This window comes from Phyllostomus discolor, chromosome 8 (assembly GCF_004126475.2).
Source record: "Phyllostomus discolor isolate MPI-MPIP mPhyDis1 chromosome 8, mPhyDis1.pri.v3, whole genome shotgun sequence".
NCBI classification, from domain to species: Eukaryota; Metazoa; Chordata; class Mammalia; order Chiroptera; family Phyllostomidae; genus Phyllostomus; species Phyllostomus discolor.
Window position 1 is genome coordinate 37,679,192 of NC_040910.2, and position 20,522 is coordinate 37,699,713.

Genomic DNA, 20,522 nt, shown 5'->3' on the forward strand with positions numbered 1-20,522 from the left:
CCACTGTAGGAGTCGGGAGGCCGAGAGAGGTCAGGGAGGGTGCTGGGCTGGCTGGGGAGGACCACGTGGTTGTGCATGAGGCTGCCATTGCCGGGGAGGCTGTCCTCCGAGTGGCTGCCTCCAACCTAGGGACCAGTAGTGAAGAGTCAGGGCTGGCAAGGATCCCACTACCCACCCTCCGGGTCCCTCCCTTGCCCAGAACTCACCAAGCTGGTGTGCCGCCCGCCCAGCGGCATGACAGGGCCGGCAAAGCCCGAAGCCAGTGTTCCGTGGCTAGGCAGTAGCCCATGCATGTCGCCTGAGGTACCCACGGCGTGACTGCGGAGCACATGGATGGCCTCATCCAGGTGGTCTTCCATCTTGTTCTGCTGTAGGGGTGGTGGTGGGGTGAGTGGCCTGGCTGCCAGGACCCCCACCTAGCCCTATGTGACCTGGACTGAAACATGTGCCTGCACTGGCCACGGACACAGTGCTGGACCTTATTTCCAACAAATTAATGATGAAGTTCATTCTTGTCAAAGGGGTATCTGTGCTGTAAAGAAAATCCTGCTGGTCACGTGAGATCTAATGGCTTTCTTATGGGACTCATTTTCAGAGTCACATGAAATGCAGCCACAGCAGACATGCTGAGCCACCCCCATCAGCTGCCTCTTGTGCCCTGGGAACCAGCATCTCCATGCCCATCCACAGGCACCCCATGTCTGTCTACAAGCACCTCCACCCCTTCCCCTCACCAGCCACATAGGAAGCTCACCAGGCTGTGGAGACCCCCGTCGTAACTAGGGGATAAGGCACCGGGGGCTCCTGCTCGGGGCCACTGTGATGTCCCTGGAAAAGGTAGGAGACACATGAATGGAGAACTTAAAGAAAGGTGTTAGTGGAGCCTGATCCAGAGAGGGAGGGAGGGAGGAGGGAGGACGGAATCTGGAAGGCAGGGTTGAGGAAGCTGAGTGGTCTGATACCCAGACTGGCCACACGGGGGCGCCCGCATCCACAAGAGCTGTTGCAGGGTGGTGAGGTGAGGCCAACTAGGTCCAGGCAGATTCACTTCTCCCAAGCCTCAGTTTCCCCCACACACAATCAACAACCCCTTTTTCCCCACACGGAAGATTGCTGGCTCAGAGGCACACAGTAGGTGCCCTAAAAGCCAGCTCCTCCTAGTCCTGCTCTACTACACAGGTCTTCCAAAAATCTCTGCTCTCACTACTCTTTGCAGGGAACAGAGAAAGGAGGAATAGGACTTGGCCCCTTTGGCACAGCAAGCACAGGGCATACATTGGGGCCTAACTACTAGCTGCCAGGGGGACAAACACCAATATGTGCACGTTCTGGAGTCCAGGTGAGAGCCTCAGGTCCACTGCTCTGATTCGGGCATCTCCACCCTGGCTGTTGAATCTCTTATGCCACTCACACTCACTAGCACAGACCTGGTGGGTCCTGCCTCCTGGCCTTGGCCGTGCTGTGTGGCCTAAGATTCCTGGCTTAGAGACCTCCTCCTGGAAGCCTTGCTGGATGCCCACAGGAACATAAACTGCAAGACCGGTGGTCTGTGCAGTTCCCCAACCCATGATGCAGCCTGACTCCTTCCCACCCACCCGCCCCAGACTGGAGGCAGTGGACACAGCGCACCCAGCGCACCCCGTCAGCACCCAGTACAGACCTGCCAGACCCTGTGGGGAGCCCACGGGGGTGGAGGGGCTAGACGAGAAGTTATTGCTTGAGTGATCCGGAGAGTAGATCTGAAATGGGGATAAGGAGAGACAGGACCACCAGGCAAGCCGGTCAGGGGCTGGCCTCACAGTCACTGGCCCAAACACCCCTGTTACACCCACCCGTCCCACCTAACCCCTGCCTTGAGCCTTACCGAGGCCAGCGCCTTCCCAAGGGCGTCCCCAGAACTGCCAGCTGTAGTCCCTCGAGAGCCTGTGGGTATACAGAGGTGAGACCCAACCTCAAGGATTAGGCATCCCCACAACTCTACTTGAGCTTGGCTTGGATACTGCAGCTGACAGGGATCTCCCTTCTGTACTTAGCTGCTGGGCATGGATACCCAAGCTCAGCAGTTTTGGTCTGATTTCTGCCTGATATCTCACCACCTGCCTCTGTGGAGGCTCTGGAGACAGGCAGACCGTGGTCCCTGAAGTGAGAGATCCCCTCTCTGAGTCAGTTTTCCCAGAGGTTAAGTGGGGGAATTCACTCCTCAAAGTCATTTTTTTTTTGTGGGACTTAAAATTAACGCATCACTAAAAAGCACAGCAACAATAGCACAAAAAGCAGGAAGGGGTTAAATGGAAAGTATTTCAAGGTGATAAGCCATTTTCAAACATTAGAAACTTGGAGGAGGAGCCTGAGCTGATCCCAGGAGAGGGAGGATGTTGTTAATAACAAGGGCATATGAGGGCGGGGTGAGGGGGGCCATACCCATGAGGCTGTCGGCCCCACTGACGGGGGGTGTGTGGCTGGCAATACTGCCATAGGCAGCGGTGGGGGCCGAGAAAGTGGACACAGCCGGGAGCCCACCATTCACCTCCACACTGTGCAGTTGGTAGCCCTGTGGTGGGATGGGGTAGGAGGAGGTCAGATGGGGTCAAAGGGAGTCAGAAAGGGTGCTACCCAAATGCACACCCCCACTCCATCCCAAGGGGCCTACCATGCGCTCGTGCTGGTGCAGGCCACCAAACCCACTGCCACTACCACTGCCCACAGAGCTGCCGCCACCCGGCGGGAGGGGCAGTGGGGATGAGCCCCCACCCAGCATAGGCCCGAAGCCCGCCTGGCCTGGGGGGCTCCAGAGCTCGGCCGAGGGGTGCAGGCTGCCATCTGTAGAGAGGAGGGGATAGTGAGGTAGACGGGCAGAGGGACCTGGGCCCTGTCCTAGCTGTCTCGGGTGAGCTCCCACATACCTGCCATGTAGAAGGGGGCCGGGTAGGTGCTGCTGGGGGTCTTGGCAGATGGGTAGGGGGTGGCATCCCTGCCGTAGTCATCACCTGAGCTGGGTGGGTACACCTGTGGGCAGGTAGGTGGGCATGGACAAGAAGGGCAGGACTAACCTATCCCCACCCCTTGGCTACCCCCTTCCCCAGTCCTGCCCTCCACTTGGACAGCAGTCTGACCCACAAGCCCCTTCTAGAGCTGGGCTTCTTGCAGAGAATTCCTTTTCCCTCTTTAATCCAACAAACTCCTTTTGATCCATTAAAGCCCAGCCCTTCTTCCTTCCTTGTTTCCCCAATGCTGGAACTTCCCTTGACCTCAGCCTTGATCATACAAGACCCAGGGGCCTCAGAGACAGGGCCCTAGACTAACATACCACCCGGGGTGCCCCAGAGCAGGGTGATAGCAAAGGTCTTCTAGGATCAGTGCCAACTCTGAGCAGTGAGCACTGCCTGAAACTAAGGCGGGGCCCAGGAGAAAGTGCTGGGATCAACTGATAACGTCTGCCAGAGCCCTGGAGTAGAGTAAGGCACACAGAGTGCTAGCGTGGTGAGGTGGGCCCAAGGGTCTCTCTGCTTTAGGAACTGGGGTGGGGATGTAGGTGCAAAAAATGGGGGAGTCAATGACATCAGGAATCAAGTCTGAAAACCGCCTGAGCCCGACTATACCTCCTGCTGTGAATGTCAACCTCTGACACTAACCCTGAGCCTGTGGCCTCAGTTTACCTGTGGGGGCTCTGTTTGACCTCTAGGCCCACAGGCTCCTGGAGGCCCGCGCAGAGCCAACCCAAGGAAACAGGCAAAATGCCTTTTCTTCCCATGGTTAAAGCATGAATGGCCCAGCACCATCTGCTGGGCCTGGTACCTGCCAGTCTACAGGCAGAGGGTGGGGACACAGGCAGGCTTGAACCTGGGTGGACAGAGTGGAGGGGAGGGACCTCCAAACTGGCCCACAGGGTGTCCACAGCTGCTCCACCCACAGGACCCCATCCACACCCTTTCTATGGCACCACAGGACACGATCTCTTAAAAGTAGGAGGGTTGAGACTAGACTCTAGGAAGAACTTTCCAAACTCCCTGAGATGGTCTCTGGTCAGAGCTGAGGCCTCAGGGCAAAAGTCCAGCTGACTGGCCAGTCTAGCTGCGGGGTTTTGGCTGAGGACCTATGTGCCCATACTCAGGAGGCCACACATTCCCAGCTACAGCAGCACACACAGTCCAGCCCCACCGCCCCATGCTCCGACACACTGCATGGCCTCTGATCCACCCCACCACTCACCGAGGATGGAAGACCTGGCGGCACTTTCCGGACTTTCTTGGGCTGCGTGTCTGTTTGGAGTAAAAGGAGTGAGCCACCCCCATCCAGCCAGGGTTACACAGGAATCCTTCCAGACCCAGGGGTATATCTATCACCGGGGGTGTCAGGAGACAGCCACCCCTATACGTCACAGAAGAGGCCCCTGAGCTTCCCTTTTAATGGAATTATTTAAACAAGGGCTTGGGTCCTCACACAGAGATCTGACAATGTGCAAGAACCAGGGGGTGGGTGGTCTGAGGCAGGGAGTCCGGAAAGTGGGGAGGAAAGGGGGACTTCAGCCACAACCCTGATCCAAAGCCCTCCACTCCGCCCCCCCAACCCCCACAGCTGATTCTCTATTCACAGATCCCAGACTTGCAAACCTGCCAAAGTCAGTTCCCCCAAGCCACACACGCGGTGTGCTAGGGAAACCTGGGCAGCTACCATGCACGTGCCCACTGAGGGGGCCCAGGCAGCACTTTGCCTTCCAATTCCAGCTCAGACTGCAAATCAGGGTCCCTTTCTGTCTATTGAGAACCTTGATTTTCATGTTTTGTGGTGATTTTGCTGCTTGAAACACTCCCCATGGGTGTGTGGTGCCATGGTGCTGGCTACTGTCCCCTGGGAGCAAAAACTACCGGGATGTGAAAAGTATGTGTTAGATCAGCCACAATCAAGCCCGACATGGGCGAGTTCTGTTAATGAATCTATGATATATGTGAAATAAGGTGTCTTTAGACAGAAAGACACTTGACACAAAGTTAGGTGTTGATCAGCTGTGACCGGAGGCTGGCAGGAACCTACCCTTGCACTTCTGCAGAAGATCAGTGTTTATGGTGACGTCATAGGACAAAACCTCTACAAATAACAAGAATCCACTGTTTCCTTCTAGGTGCACTACCCATCCCTTTATCTATCTGATCTCCCAGTCTGTCCAGGGCCTGAGAGGCACACAGTGGGGCTGACCCCTTTCATGTCCTTCACCCCTGGGCCCATCAACCCTGACAGTGGACTCACTCACCCAGGCCGCTGTCTGCGGCTCTCCGCCGAGCATGGCTGGGGTAGGAAGAGTAATACTGAGATCCGCTCTTGACGCCTGAGGGGGACAGTGGCCCAGGGCTGCTGAGGGCCAGCTCGCTGGGCAGGAAGCCAGCCTGAGGAGGCGAGGGGAAGTCATCACCAGGGGCTGGGCTGGTATCCAGCACCCAGCCTGGCCATCCAAGGGGTTACAGTGACCCCTGCCTGAGACACGTCTCACCTGACACCTGTCATGCAGCAACTGTATGCTGCAGCATGATTCTTAAGAAAAACAGTCTGATGACCCCCCCCCCCCCACCGCCACCCTCCCGTTCTGGGATGCAGAGCACACAAACGTGTGCATCTGTCTAGGTATCAGCAACCTCTGGTTGTTTTGTGTCTTTTTTCTTACAGTAGACAATTTACTTTCTTTTTTTTTTTTAAGATTTTATTCATTTATTTTTAGAGAGGGAAGGGAGGGAGAAAGAGAGAGAGAAACATCAATGTGCAGTTGTTGGGGGCAGTGGCCTGCAACTCAGGCATGTGCCCTGACTGGTAATTGAACCTGCGATGCTTTGGTTCACAGCCCGCACTCAATCCACTGAGTTATGGCAGCCAGGGCTAATTTATTTCTTCATAATTAATTCGAAATGGGCCTTATTCCCTTGGGAGCTTGAGTGACTGGGGTTCAAGGCTCCATGGAAGTGGATGCTCTATGCCTGATCTTTCCCATCTGTAAAATGGGCGTGTTGGCTGAGGGGGTGTCCTTATGAGCTCTGTCCTTGGCACAGGGTCTGGTGCCCAGTTGGTGCTCTGCTGCCACTCTGGCTCATGTTTGATGTGCACACAGGTGGTCACCTATGTCACCTTGTCACTTGGGGCAAGGCCTAGCTGCAGCCTGAGATTCAGTAGGCACAGCACAAAACAGGAATGAAACCCTCAGGTATGGCAGGGAGGATGCCCAAATGGTGACTAGGACAAGAGGCCACACGTGACCACTGTGGCCAGTCAGTGTTGTCAGCCTTACAGCTGGGCGAGTATACAGGTTTGCCTGGGGACCAGTGGGGTGAGCTCTCTGGGAAGAGCAAGGGGCAGGGGCCCAAGGCTGCTGGGATAGCCTTGATTTCTCTGCATGCCGGTGTCTCTCTGAGCATCTCCAGCTGTGTACAGTGGTCCCCAGGTGGGGGGCCATGAGGCTGTGACCTCCCCTGCCTTTGTCCACTCATGGCCAGCAAAGCCTGCCCCTGGACCCTGTGCTATTTCAGCTGCTGCCAGAAGAATGATCAGGACTTGGCTCAGCCAGGGAACCCTTCCACATATCAAGGAAGGAAACTGACCAATCTGTTTAAAATTTAAACCGTTGCCCTGGCCAGGTAGCTTGGTTAGAGCATTGTCTCAATATACTAAGGTTTGATCCCAGGTCAGGGCACATGCAAGAATCAACCCATGAATGCGTAAGTAATAGGAACAATAGATCAACGTTTCTCTCTCTCCCCTTTCTTCTCTAAAGTCAATACATAAATTTTGTAAAAATTACAAATTTAAAACGTAGGTAAGAAATGGATGGGTGGAACAGTGACTGCAGCCTCCATCGCACCCTCTCCAGCCCCTGGCCTGTCCCTGCCCACTTGCAATGACCCTCCAGTGTGAAAATTGGGGTCACACATATCCCATTCTCTGGGTTCTGCAGACAGCTGGGTGCCAATGGGCCCCAGCAGTCCCCACCCTACACACAGCCTCACCTGAGTCAAGCCCCCAACACCTGCGTCTCTCCCAAAGGCAGTATACGTGCTCCGCTCACCGCCCTTGCCTGGGGGGAAGAAAAGAGGGTCACTCAGGGCTGACCCCAGGGAGGTAGCATCCCTAGCACCTGGCATGTGCCTGCGTACAGCAGAGGCTCCACAAGTACACAACATTAAGAAAACCAGGTAAGATGCTGGTCTCCCCATTGGACTGGCAGACAAGCAGGGGTCCAGGCAGACATCATTCCCTCCCTCATTACCCACAGGGGCATATGCAAGTCCACCAAGACCCCCTACACATCCTATTCTGAGGTATGATAGTGCCAAGTTCAGTGACCCCTGCCCTCTGAATTTCATATCCTCCATTCAAGGTCATGAGATGTTGACTCCCCAGGGGTCAGGCTGGAGGCAGGGGTACCTTGAGTCTTCAAAGTTCAGAACCCAGGCCCCTGCCAGGGGTTAGTTCACAAACCAGCATGTGATTTGGTGAGAAGGGGCCCCTCCTATGTGAGCAGGTGACACCTTGAACTGTGGGGACACACCATGCCTGACAGCCACCAGTGTGGACAGACTCTTGCTGCTCTACAGATACCTGGATTCAGCCTTGCCTGAAGCAAGTACCTGAATCAATCAATAGCTGAGACATTTAATTGGTTTACACTGGGTGCCAATCTCAATGTGAGGGAGGAATCAGAACACTCAGGTGACTAATTTGCATTATTCTCTAGCTAGGGGGGAAAAATCTCCTGTTTTCTTTATTTTAAAAGTGCAATTCCGACTAGGCTCCTAAAGCAAAGGCTGCTGGGGGCAGGGAGAGGGACCATACCCATACCCAGAACCCCTCAGGGCAGGTGACACTGGGTCCTCTTAGGGATGAGCAAACTGAGACCCAGAGGTTAGAGGGGTTCACCCTCAGTCCAGTGAGTAAATGGGGTAACACCAGCACTTCCTTCCTCTCAGGGAGGTGCTGAGAGCAAAGCTGGAAGGCCCCGCCGGGGCTCTGGGCTCTGCCTAGGGAAGCAGCTTCACCTCCCAGACTCAGCTCTCCCTGCTAGACAGGTCTGCCCTGGTTTAGGTCCTGCATATGGCAGGTGTCAAATAGGGGTTTCCAAAGGGTGAGAGAGGCAAGGAGAAGCTGGGGCTCTAGGAGAGGACCATGCTAAGGCCATGAGCCTCACCAGGCACCTAATCCATGTGCTGGATCTGCATACCAGTGTATGAGGGTGGGCGGAGGACAAACAGCAGAGAATAAAATGACCAGAGTCTCATCAGGAGCAGACTAGGCTGGGGCCACCTGGGAACAGACTGGCCCTACCCCTTGGGGAGTGGATGTCCTAGCCCACACACCCACTCCCCCAGGGTCCTTACTGCCTGTTACCCTGCCATGTTTGTCACCAAGCCTGTCAGCCATACCAGCCCTACCAGCCCCATCGATGGCTGAGAAACAGGACCAGGGATACCAAGGCTGCACCCACCTCCCCACCAGGCTTGGTGTGGGTTCTAAGCTGCACTTGCTGAGCTCCTTGGCCACAGGGCATATGGTGGACCTGGGACACAGCTAGCTCTGGACCCTGCTGACCAGGCTGAGCGTGGGAACTGCCTGTGCCAGGAAGAGGCGGAAGGAACAGCAGAGGGGAACAGCTGCAAGTGTAGAGGCCAGCAGAGGCCACCAGAAGCCACATGGGCTAAGCCTTACTTCCTGGTCTGGGAAATGGGCACAGACTCTTGCCACATGAAGTGGGTGCATGGATGCCATCCCCTGCCATGATTCCTCTCCGGTCACACATGTCCGTCCAGCCCTACCATGTACCCAGTCCTGGGCCTGGCAAGTGACAAATGACCTGTGGGATCTGGAAGGTACTGTCCCCTCAGGGTTCAGCACAAAGGCCTTTGGGCTTAGTTTCCCCACTGACTGGTCACTCATGCCAAGGGTCCCAGTCTACACACCCACTTTCCCAGCAGCCACCTTGGCCTACAAACCACTAACGGCAGTGCTGAGATGAGCAGATCCCACCCAGCTTTAACTGGAAAGACACCATCTCAGGACTCAGGCAGTGAACTAAAATGAAAACCCCACCTATAGCCCCAGCTCTGAGGTAGGAAACTGATGCAGGACAACAGCATATGACCCTCTGCCCCAGAGACGCCAGCTTTGCAGAACTGGAAAGGGGGTGCCAAGGCTCAGCAGGGCTCCTCCCATGGTCCCCTGGTGGGAGGATCGTACACAGAACAACCATCAAATCGCTGACAGTCCCAGTGGACAGAAACTTGGCCAGCCCCTGACCAGCCATAGACACCTGGACAGGTCCCTTCCTGCTTGGCCTCTGTTTGGTTATCTCCGGGATGGGCAGTGGGGAGGGTTGCCTGTGGGACCTGGCACTCTGGGTAAGACCTCACTGCCTGCTGCAAGGAAGGTTCTGTGAGTATCCCTGTATCAAAGGTGGAGAAACCGATGCAAGAAAGGGGACAACCTCAACCTGGACCGGTGGGTGAAACTTGAGCTCAGGCCTGCCGAGTCCTGATTCTCACGGTCGGGGAGAGCAGGCTACGATGGCCTGAGTCACCAGGATGCCCAAGTCCACTTCCTGGTGGGGACTTGGCCAGCCCCTACAGACTTGAGGGCCATACTCACCCACACCCTCTGTTCCAAGTGATTGTCCAAAAGTGTTGCTGCTGAGTGTGCTGACTACACCCCAGAGTCCCCACTCGGGGGTTGGGGAAGGGGCTGTGCTCCAAGAACACTCACCTCCAAGCCCTGGTCCCAGGAATGTGGACGAAGAGAGGCTGCCATGGGACTCACTGAAGTGGGTGCCTTCGCTGTATGTCTGCTGAGAAATGGGTGGGGATGAGAGGTGCTGGGGCACGCTGTTTACAGGCAGGGAAACAGGTGAGCTTCCGAGTGCCCGAGCCATGACTTTAACCCATATCTCTAAGCCCAAAGTCCCTGAAGACCAAGTAGGCACCTGACTTCGCCCTCTGAGCCTTAGTTTCCCCATATGCTCCCCTCCCCTGGAAAAGGGAAATGCAGGGTCTCAGGCCCAGCAGCAGCTCCTCACCCGGTTGGGGTCGAAGGAGCTGTTCTGGTCACCAGTGGCCCAGGAGCCTGGGCTGGGCCGGTCCTCCAGACCTGCAGGACAGGAAGAGAGAGAGGGTCACCCTCATCCCCGCCCACCCAGCTCTAAAGTCAGTTCCCCACCACCTCAGGGGGGAGCCCTTACTTGATTCTGCATGCTTTCTGGACCTATACCTACTTAGATGCACCCACCTCCAGCTCTGCCCACACGGATAGCACTGTCAGTGGCAAGTGCACCAGACACCCTGGCACTTAGCATACTTCTAGGCCTGCAGCTCAGTAAAAAATTCCATCAGCTACCACTGCTGGCAAACTCCTACCCATTCATCAAAACCTTATTCACCATGCCTATCCTGGGCAGACCCCTCACTTAAACTGAGCCTCCTTCCTCAAGCCCCAGGCCCCTCCCTCTGGCCCAGCCCTGACCACAAGGGCTGGGGCACCTGTATCAGGTTCTGTCTCTCTTGACCCTGCAAGAAAGGCTCACAAGGGCACAAGCAAGTGATTGGCTTAGATCTTGGGAACGTACAAATCTCCCCTTGCCCATCTCTGCCAGTTCAGGATGTGGGCCATCCCTTTGTTTAAATAATAGCGGCAGCTTCCACTGACTACCCAGCAGGCACAGGCTGGCAGCCTCTCCTGGGTGGAACCAAATCCACATTAGGAACAAACCAAGGCTCCTGCCACTGGCCTGCCAGGCTGGGAGGCCAGAGGCCCAAGGTGTAACCTGGGTTAACCAGCATGGGGAGAGGACCCTGGTCTCAAGGGGCAGGGCAGGGTGGGGCCTTATCTCCCTGGACACTCTCCCAGGCACCAGGCACCCACCCAGAACTTGAAATCTTCCCCATGGGGCAGAAGCCTGGGCCCACATCTGTCCTGGGCCAGAGAGCCCACCCCATCCATCAGGGCCCACAGAGCACAAGGCCTGGACACGCAGAAGGGGTGCATGCCCAGGCCCCTCCCTATCTGCACTTCCGTTTCCCTCCATAACCATCTGGGGTTATGAATAGGCCCACTTGGCAGAACTGGGGAGGAGGGGACCTGGGGTAAGGGGGCACCTGTACCAGCACAACCTCACTTCCACCATACTTCCAACCCAACATGCTGGCGTTCCCATGAACCCATCCCAAATCCTATACTGTGTCTCCTGCCCTCCCCTGCTCACCTGTACCAAAATTTCCTTCAAATTGTATCCTTCTGTTTCAGTGGCATTGTGTTAATCATTCCCCCCAAAGAACTGGTGTTTAATTGCTGTCTAATTTGCATGATTATGTATATCTCCCATCCTGATGAATATTCATGAATCTCATTTAGATTTTGTTTTCTAATAAAAAATTTTCAATGTGATTACAGTGGGGGCTTGGCGGGGGGTGGGAGTCTCCAGGAATCCATTCATTCTGTGGCCTACCAGATTTGGAAGTATTTGTACCAAAAGGTCCTGAACCCCAACTTGGGCTATGGGGAAGGAGAGCTGCTAGGGAGGCAGGGGTGACCTTGGGTAAAGTGCTACCACACCTGGAGCCTCAGTTTCCCTCTATGGGTATTTGCCTTTGTCCCTTCCCCTTCTGGAACAGCCCTCATTCCCTAAGGCCTGGCAGTGGTGAAGGGCACTCCTGGGGCCCAGGGACTCCCCCATCACATGGGCCCTGTGAATGCCTAGCAAAGGGCCTTTCTGGAAAAAGCCCTCTCCCCAGCCCCCATATTTCCTTCTGTTAATGACAAAAATAGGGACAGCCTTTCCCTCCCTCATTACTTTCATTAATGGTCATTAACACCCCTACCGATTAAGGTATGCATTTAAATAACCCATTCCTTCTTGTTCATGTTCTAACTGAAACATACCAATAGAACAAGACATTGCTGTCAAAGTGTAGTTTTTTTTTTTTTAAATGATTTATCTCTTTCTAAAAAAACTGTTGGATATGACATGCTGGTGTGGCAGGCAGGCGGGGAGTGGGGGGGGTTGGTGCCTGGGAAAATCTGTGCACTCAGATCCAGTTCAGCTGCCTCCGGAAGAGGGAGGTGCTGATGGAGCAGAGCGCATACGGGACCTAAGGGTGCTGCCCATCCCCCAAGCTCCAGTCCCAGTTCGAGTCGGCTGGGGGTGATGGCACTGCCCACTAGCCAAGGTGGCTTTAGGATGACAAAGACTGCTGTGGAGTGGGTGGCACAGCTGGTGTCTGGTGGAGAGGTGACTCCGCCATGTGACTGAGGGCTGCACCTTGCCTGATGAACTGGGGGAGTGGCCTCTGAAAGACGCTCAGTGTGGCTGGGACCATATGGCCCATGTCCTGTGCAGAATTCCTCTGCGGCAGGATCAGCAAACCAGGGCCCTTAGACCAAGTCTGGCCCCCAACTGCTTTTATAAATAAAGTTCTATTAGCACATGGACACACTTTTGACCCCCATAAGCTGCTGTCTACAACTGCTGTCTACAGCAGCTTATGCTACAACATCATGGAGTATATTAGTTACAATAGAGCCTGCCCAGCCTCCACACATGCACTGCCTGGCCTTTTGTGGGGATCCACTGGCCCTAGTGAGTAGAAAGATTTCAGGAGCTGGCTCCTTTGTATGAAGAAGCCCGACCACCAGGATTCGGTACCATCAGAATTTGGTACCAGGAGCAAGCAGGATTACCATGTGGGATGGGCAAAACCCAGATAGTCATGGTACCTTGTCCACTGTCCCTACCCCAAGCCTCCACAAGTATAACCAGGTGGTTGTCAGCCTAGCCTGGGGGCTTCATTCTTCAGTCCAGTTCTGCAAGCACTCCCTTACCAGGGAGCTGGATCCCCTCTCTGTCCCTCATTGCTGCCTCTGACCCTCTGACTGGCACCAGCTGCACCCCTACAGCAGTGCCCTCCCAGGTATCCTGACCACACTCCACCCCACGCAGTCCCAACAGAGCTTTCAGAAGCAAAACTTGGCTCTCCCCTCCCTCTAATTCTTGCCATGGCTCTCCACTGCTCTCAGGGCAGAGACCAGGCTCCTCCCTGACCACCTCCAAGACCTCTGCCCCTGCCCAGCTCTGTCCTGGTGGTCCCCACACCTGCTGGTTCCTCATCCCCCTTCAGGGAAGCCACCCTGCAGGTCTTCCAGCCCAGGGTTCTCTATGCAACCTCAGCATCCCTGTACAGGGCTGACTCTCTCAAACAGCCTTCACATTGTTTCCCACATCCTCAGTATACCCACAAATAACCTAACCTGCCTCCAACAGGACCTTCTGCCACGATCACAACATCTATCCTGTTCAGTGGCCACACAGAGCTGTTAAAGAACGTCCAACTCTGTGATTCTAATTAATGCAAATTTAGATGGCCCTGTGTGGCTAGTGGCTGCTATACTGGACAGTGTGGTCCCAAAAGATAAAGCCTAAAATAATAACAATAATAAAAATAACCACCATGGACCATAATCACATCTGAGAAAAATTAACAACACCTTTAAGAGCAACTATTCAGCCAGCACTCAAGTAATGACTTTCTTTTTGGGTTTTCTCAGGTGGCCGATGTGACCTGAAGCCCATCTGCTCTTCCTCCAGCTTTCCCCTAAAATTACAATCCCCAAGAAACCAAATGGTGGCCATTTGACTGCTCTGCCTGGGTTTGGCCCTGCAGTGCCTGGGGTCTCCCACGAGTGGTGGGGATTAGAGGGAGGGTGGTGGTGAGAGCAACATGGGTTTTGATTTGGGGACAGTCCTTCCTTTTGAGTGGGGCTGTGGGTTCTCACCAATGGCAGGGGGTAGGAATGGCGACATATTACTTCACACTTACAGGAAAGCTCCAGAGAGAATGCCAGGTTGTGGCCCAAATCCAAATCTTCTTGTTTATATTTCACCCCTTTTTATCACTTGCCCCCTTTATAACGTTGTATGTGCCCATGAAATGGGGAGCAGGAAGCAGAAGGGCAGAGCCCCATGCTCCCCACCCAGACAAGCAGATCTGAGTCTGGAGAGGTGAATGGAGGCCACATTCCATCCTTTCTAAGAGAAGGGGGCCCCCAACCCAAAACTTCCTGAACTCCCAGGGTACTGACTCCCAACCCTGGGGCTTCCCTAGTGGGTGGAGCCAGCTCTCAGATGAAGTGTCCCAACAAAGAAGGAATAATTCAGAGAACTGGGGTCCCTTAGCTGCAGAAGTTGGCCCATCTGCTCCCTCCTGTGAATTTCAGATCCAAAACCGCAGTGATAACATTAAGACCCCCTCTTGCTCCAGTCTCAAGTGGAACCTATGAGGTATCCAAGGGTGGGGATGGGAGAATCTGCACCCTCCCACTCCCAAATATGAGCTTAGAGGCCAACCTGCAACCTCCCTGCAAGAGACAAACACGAACACAAAACATGGACCAAACTCACGGATTCAGGATTTATCCCAGAAACAGAGAAGTATATCTAAGACAGCAACCTCCACACACCCGCAAGGAAATTACAGAGCACACAGTTCTTTGGAAGAAAGATGAGATTTCAGAGAGAAAGAGAGGAACCAGGAAAAACTAAGAAAAGGAGTTCATGCACTGAATTTACAGATTTTAAAAAGTAGCATCAATGGAAGCAAAGGCAGGACAGATGGAGCAGAAAAGGTGATTAATGAAGAGGGAAAGTTCTGTAAATGCCCCTAAACACAGGGGAAAAGGAATTCTGAGACAATGGACATGAAGATCTAAATGAGACGACAGGAGACCCAACACTGGAGAGCTGGCATCCCTCGAGGGAACAGAAAAAACACCCCAAACTAGAGTGGAGGACATAGCTGACCAAGCACTTCTTATTTATTTATTTATTTACTTACTTACTTAAATTGTCGTTCAAGTACAGTTTGACCAAGCATTTCTGAGACAGAGATCTTAAGGGCTCACTGGCAACCTCCGAAAATGAATAAAAAGGCATGCAAGATTAAGATAAACATATGCCCATTCACTGAGTAGCATGGGAGGACAATCGCATGCAACCTGCACTGCACAGGTGAAGGTGGGAAAGTTGGTGGTGGCCAAGGATTCTACTCCCAACTGCCACATGCAAGGCAAACATCACCATGTTCCCTTGTTGGAAATCATCCCTGAAGATATACTCCAGACTGGGAGGGGTCAAACACAGACATGCAAGTCGGGTGTATGTGATGGGTCTGGGGAGAGCGATCCCATCAGCCCTGAAGTGAAGATGCCACTGCAGCAAGAACAGGGCTGGGGGCCTGCAGGTGCCACCCTGCTCTGGATATTTCTCCTCGTTAATCCCGCCAGATCCTTACAATGGCTGCTAACATCCCCATTTGACAGATGAGAAACTGAGGCACAAAAATTCTGTCCTTTGCTCAAGGTCTCATAATAAGCAGCAGAGTCACTTTTCTGAGGACGCGCACACACACAGCTTGTTAATGAAGAGAAACGCTGTTTTTAAAAAGTGGCAATTTATTTATGCTGAATATCAGGGTGGAAGACAGATGCAGAGGTTCATTCCTCCACTTTCCCACAGGAGGGACATGTGACTTCGCTTTTGGGTTAAAAGAGCAGAAATGGGAGGTTTCAGCACGTTCTTTAAAGCCATGAAAATCACCAGTGAGCTGCGAACCAGCACAGACCTTTCAAAACCAATTTCCAGAAAATACATGCCAGATATACGAGCCTGCAAGAGGGGGTATAAAGACAGGAAAAGCAGACACAAAAGTATGGAGGAGGGGCTGACAGTGTAAGCCTCACAATTTCTTGTAAACTGAAGCCACAGCACCTACAGAAAATGTTCTGGAATAAGCAAATCCAGAAGACTACAGAGAATTAGTTGCACAAAGATAGAAAAAGGCATGAAACCAAAAAATGGGATCATAATATTCACATAAAAGTCCGACTTCAAGAGGCAAGTGCTTACTGAAACAGAGGGCAGCTGCTTGCAAGTGACAGGCTGGGCTCACAAAGAAAGCCCCACTGACCCAAGTTTCATGTGCCGATAACCTAGTGTGTAAATAAATAAGTAGGAGCCCAGGGAACACTCCAAGACCAACACAATAAGAGGGGAAATGAGCTGCTCTCTTAATGTCAAACAGATTAAAACCCCAAACTGTGGTCGCGTGGGGACCAAAGACCTCATGGCTCCACGTCCCTCAAGTGCTTGTGAAGAATGAAAAAGTGGCTCTATTTCAGTGAGAGCAGAATGCTCTGGCCCACCCGGGCAGGTGCAGCCGCTTATGCTGCATTGATTTCAGCACCAATGACCTAGAATAGAAATTCGCCAAGCCAGGGACAGACACTCCACTTCCCACTAGGAAATTAGAAAGCTCCAAAATAACAACTCAAAGATAAAACAAATTTAAATTACCAGGTATCTTTGAAACGTAAGGGAAGACTGCATTACTGAGACCAGAAGGACACGGCTGAAGCGGTCCTCAGAAGGAAATGGGTAATACCAGACTCCTGACTACTAAACGAGAAAGCAGACGTAAACAAATGCGGCCTTGGACTAAATAAATAAATAAATTAATTAAATTAAATAAAACTAAACTTAAAACAGGAGAAATCAAGATGGAAGAAGGAAAAGAAAAGCAGTCAATTGATAAATATTGATTCAACAATAAAGCAGACTGGAAGAAAGATCAATAACAGATAAGGAATGAGGGAGTGGAATCAAGGACAAAAGAACAGAAAAAATGTGTAGAATTAGGACAGACATGAACACTACCTCCTGACACTACAAGGACAGGTGACTTTATACGTGATAAAAGAATGCAACATTAGCCATTTTTATTTATTTTTTATCCTCATGCAAAGACATTTTTTCATTGTTTTTAGAGAAATTGGAAGGCAGAGAGAAAAACATTGATGCAAGAGAGAAACACTGATTAACTGCCTCTCAAACATGCCTAAACTGGGGATTGTACACACCCCGACCAGGGATCAAACCTGCAGCCTAGCTATGTGCCCTGGCCAGGAATCAAATCCACAACCTTTTGGTTGTGGGACGAGCTCCTGAGAACTGAGCCTCACCAGCCAAGGTGCAACAGTAGCCATTTTTTAATGTGCCTGAAATGAATGATTTTTTTGGCCTAGGAAAATGGTGAAATGGATAAGAGGAGCAAACAAAATCTCGATGAGCTTACGCATGGGGGACAAAGAGTGCAGGGCCAGTTTCCCATGTGCAGAGGGACACGGTGCCACGTGTTGGAGACTGTTCCTGAGAAACTGGCTTGGGCACGCAGCAGTGCCTAAAGCCGCAGGCCCACTGGACTCAGGAACACAAGCAAAATGCAGGACAGGTCTGGTCAGCAAAAAACGCAGGCTGTGCGCAAGGAGCGTCTGGGGTGACAGCCAGTAGCAGACCCGGAGAAGAAACCGGGACCACTCTGAGACACTGTGGATGGTCAAATAGGACACGAGGGGAACGCCCCAAACAGAATAAACACAGACAGAAAGATCAACCTCGAAGCGATAGCCAGTGTCATGGCCAGCCCAGCCGACGACAAGCGAACATCAGCCAATGCAGAAAGGGATAGGGCATCTGCTCTGGGACAGGGGAGCCTCAATGTCTAAGGATGGGTGGCGTAAAACCAAACCAAGAGGAAAATGCAGGCATTTAAGGGATGGCAGAAGGTGACCAGGTAGAAAACATGATTAAAAAGATCCCCAAACCACAGCACAGAAATTATTGGAATACCTAGAAATAACCTTCATTGGAAAAGTATGTGACCAAATTTTTAAAAACTATATAAAATGACTATGTGCTTTATACAGCAATCTTCAAGTTTATCTTAAAAACTACTAAGGAACAAGTAAGAAAACTTAAATGGAGAAGATAACGGATTCTTACAATGGGAAGACAAATGGTTTTCAAACTTATCTATGAATTTAACATATCAAAATCACAACAGGTTTTTTTTGGGGGGAGGGGGAGACTTGGGGAGTGGAAACATGATATAATTATTCTAAAGATCATGGAAAAGAATCAGCATCTCTGAAAACATGGGGGGAAATAACCTGAGAAAGAACAACGGAAGTAGGACTATAAAAACACAATAAAGCTACAGTAGTAACACTGGGTAAGTAAGCACAGAGGTAGCAATAGAGAGAAAGGTAGAAAGATGAGAAAAAAACTCATGGGTAATTGGAATTTAGGAAATTTTTTAAGGCATTTCAAACTGCCGAGAAAGGTTTCCCTGGCCCTGACCAGGTAGCTCAGTTGCTTAGCGTTGTCCCATTATGCCAAGATTGTGGGTTCCATCCCTGGTCAGGGCACACACAAGGATCGATAGGTGGAACAACAAACTGATGTTTCTCTCTCTACATATAAAATCAATCAATCAGTCAATGAAAAGTTTCCTTGAATTTACCGTTACAGAATTTTATAACTTAAAGTGCTTAATACATTTTTCCCCACTTTATCTGCTCTAATAATAACATCAAAAGCTATGATTATTCCCTAAGTACAGCTTTGGTTACACCAAATAGTTTCAATGTATTTCTATTACTGCTGATGTATGTCTATTCTGTCTCGGCTGTTTTAGTTTCCCCCTTAACACAAGAGTTGGGTAAAAAGGAATTTTGATCTAAGTGGTCAGCCTTATTTCTACTTTTTGGTATTTAATTTCTAGATTCACTGCCTTGTTCTCAAAAAACATGGTTTATACTGGTCTTTTTCATTGTTGTTCTTAAAGGTTTCATTATGCCCAGTATGTGATCAATATTTATAAAAGGGGTGTGGACCCTAATTACAGGGTATGGCCTTTAAAGGGTAAGTGCTTCTAACTGGAGGTGCCCTCAGAACCACTGTGAAGCCCGTACACGCCCCACCCCAGCCTGTCCACCAGGGGGCCTAGGTCCAGGGTCTTGGATCCAGGGGTATCTGTTCAGGGCGGCCCCGCATGTGTACACTTAGTCAGGGACAGTTAGGTCATCAGCCTCGGTCACCGTTAAGGTTTCTCTCCCCCACTTGCTTTTCTTCTTCTTTTTTTGAGATTTTATTTATTTTTAGAGAGGAGGGAAAGGAGAAAGAGAGAGAGAGAAACATTGATTGGTTGTTTCTCAAACATGCCCTGACCAGGGCCCGAACCCGCAACCCAAGCATGTGCCCTGATCAAGAATCAAACCAGCAGCAACCTTTCACTTTGTGGGATGACACCCAACCAACTGAGCCACAATGGTCAGGACTCCCCCACTTACTTGTAATGTCTTTGATCTGCCAAGGACGGCAAAACCATGCCTTCCTCCTCTCCAGCATCTTTCCCATACATTCCTCAACCTGATGTAATGAGAAACAGGCACATTTGTGACTGTCACATCTGTACTGCAGAATGGACTGTCATCCAGTTCTTAGGGATTTTTTCAGAAATGGCACCAAGGCTAGAACACATCCTAAGTGAAAATCTTGATAACATTAAAATTAAGCCAATAAACTACTGAGATAAATGAAAAACCTCCATTATTAACAACAGTTGGTAAGTTGAGAAAGAAACAGCTGCAACACAGATCACAAAAGAGCATCCTTTTATGTAAAGAGTTCTTGCAAATCAAAAAGATCAATATAGGGTGTGGGTATGGGATTCCGGGAGGCAGTATTGAATGGTTAGTTAGGAGGGTCCCTAAACTTGAGTTTCAGCTTTTTATAAGTAAATGGGGATGATAATAGCACCAGCTATATCACTGACCTGTGAAGCCAGAGAACTCACAATCAATGACCCAGTTTGGGTACCTGGCATACAGTGATCAAAAAATAGTGACATAAGTCATTTTTGAAAAGTGTTATGATTCCTTTCATTAAAAAGTTTATCAGGCAGCAAAAAAGGAAACAACCACTGAAACAGTCAACAACTGGAATGGAGCTCCAGGAAATTATGCTGGGTAGACAAAGCCAACCTTGAAAGGTACCAAGCTGAGTGGTTGTGTATATTACATTCTCAATGCAACAAAATGTGGAGATGGAGAATAGTGGTCTACAGGTGAAAGTGACTATGAAGACTCAAGAGACAGAGGAGTAATGAAGACTCAAGAGACAATTGTAGAGGCCTTTCATGGACCTACACGTGGGACAAACTGCACAGAACTAAACACACATGCACACACAGGCACACGTGCAATGGTGGGACCTGAATAAACTGTGTGCTGTACAAAGGCCCTCTTCCCAATTCCACATTATATATACTACAGATGTGCAGGACGTCGGGGGGACTGGCGTGGGGTGGGAAACAGGACCTCTGTACACTTCTTTGCAATGTCAATTAATCTATCATGGTTTCAAAATAAAAGTTAGCCCTGACCATTGTGGCTCAACTGACTGGGTGTTGTCCCGCAACGCAAAAGGTTGCCAGTTTGATTCCCAGTCAGGGCACATGCCTGGGTTTCGGCTTGATCCCCAGTTGGGGTATGTTTGAGAGGCAACTGATCGATGTTTCTCTCCCTCTCTTTCTCTTTCCCTCCCCCCTCTCTAAAAATAAATAAATGAAATCTTCTAAAAATATTGATTAAAAATTATCTAAAAAATAACC

General features: G+C 51.2%; 1 protein-coding gene across 1 annotated transcript in view; it reads right to left on the reverse strand.

The window, feature by feature from the left end:
- TCF3 (transcription factor 3) overlaps positions 1 to 20,522 on the reverse strand; it is a 35,119-nt gene that overhangs the window by 6,506 nt on the left and 8,091 nt on the right. Inside the window, 13 exon segments of the mRNA XM_028519759.2 lie at positions 2 to 125; positions 207 to 368; positions 755 to 828; positions 1,661 to 1,739; positions 1,865 to 1,923; positions 2,422 to 2,551; positions 2,651 to 2,820; positions 2,904 to 3,006; positions 4,210 to 4,259; positions 5,249 to 5,381; positions 6,987 to 7,054; positions 9,733 to 9,811; positions 10,043 to 10,113. Of these exon segments, the coding sequence (XP_028375560.1) occupies positions 2 to 125; positions 207 to 368; positions 755 to 828; positions 1,661 to 1,739; positions 1,865 to 1,923; positions 2,422 to 2,551; positions 2,651 to 2,820; positions 2,904 to 3,006; positions 4,210 to 4,259; positions 5,249 to 5,381; positions 6,987 to 7,054; positions 9,733 to 9,811; positions 10,043 to 10,113 (1,302 nt within the window).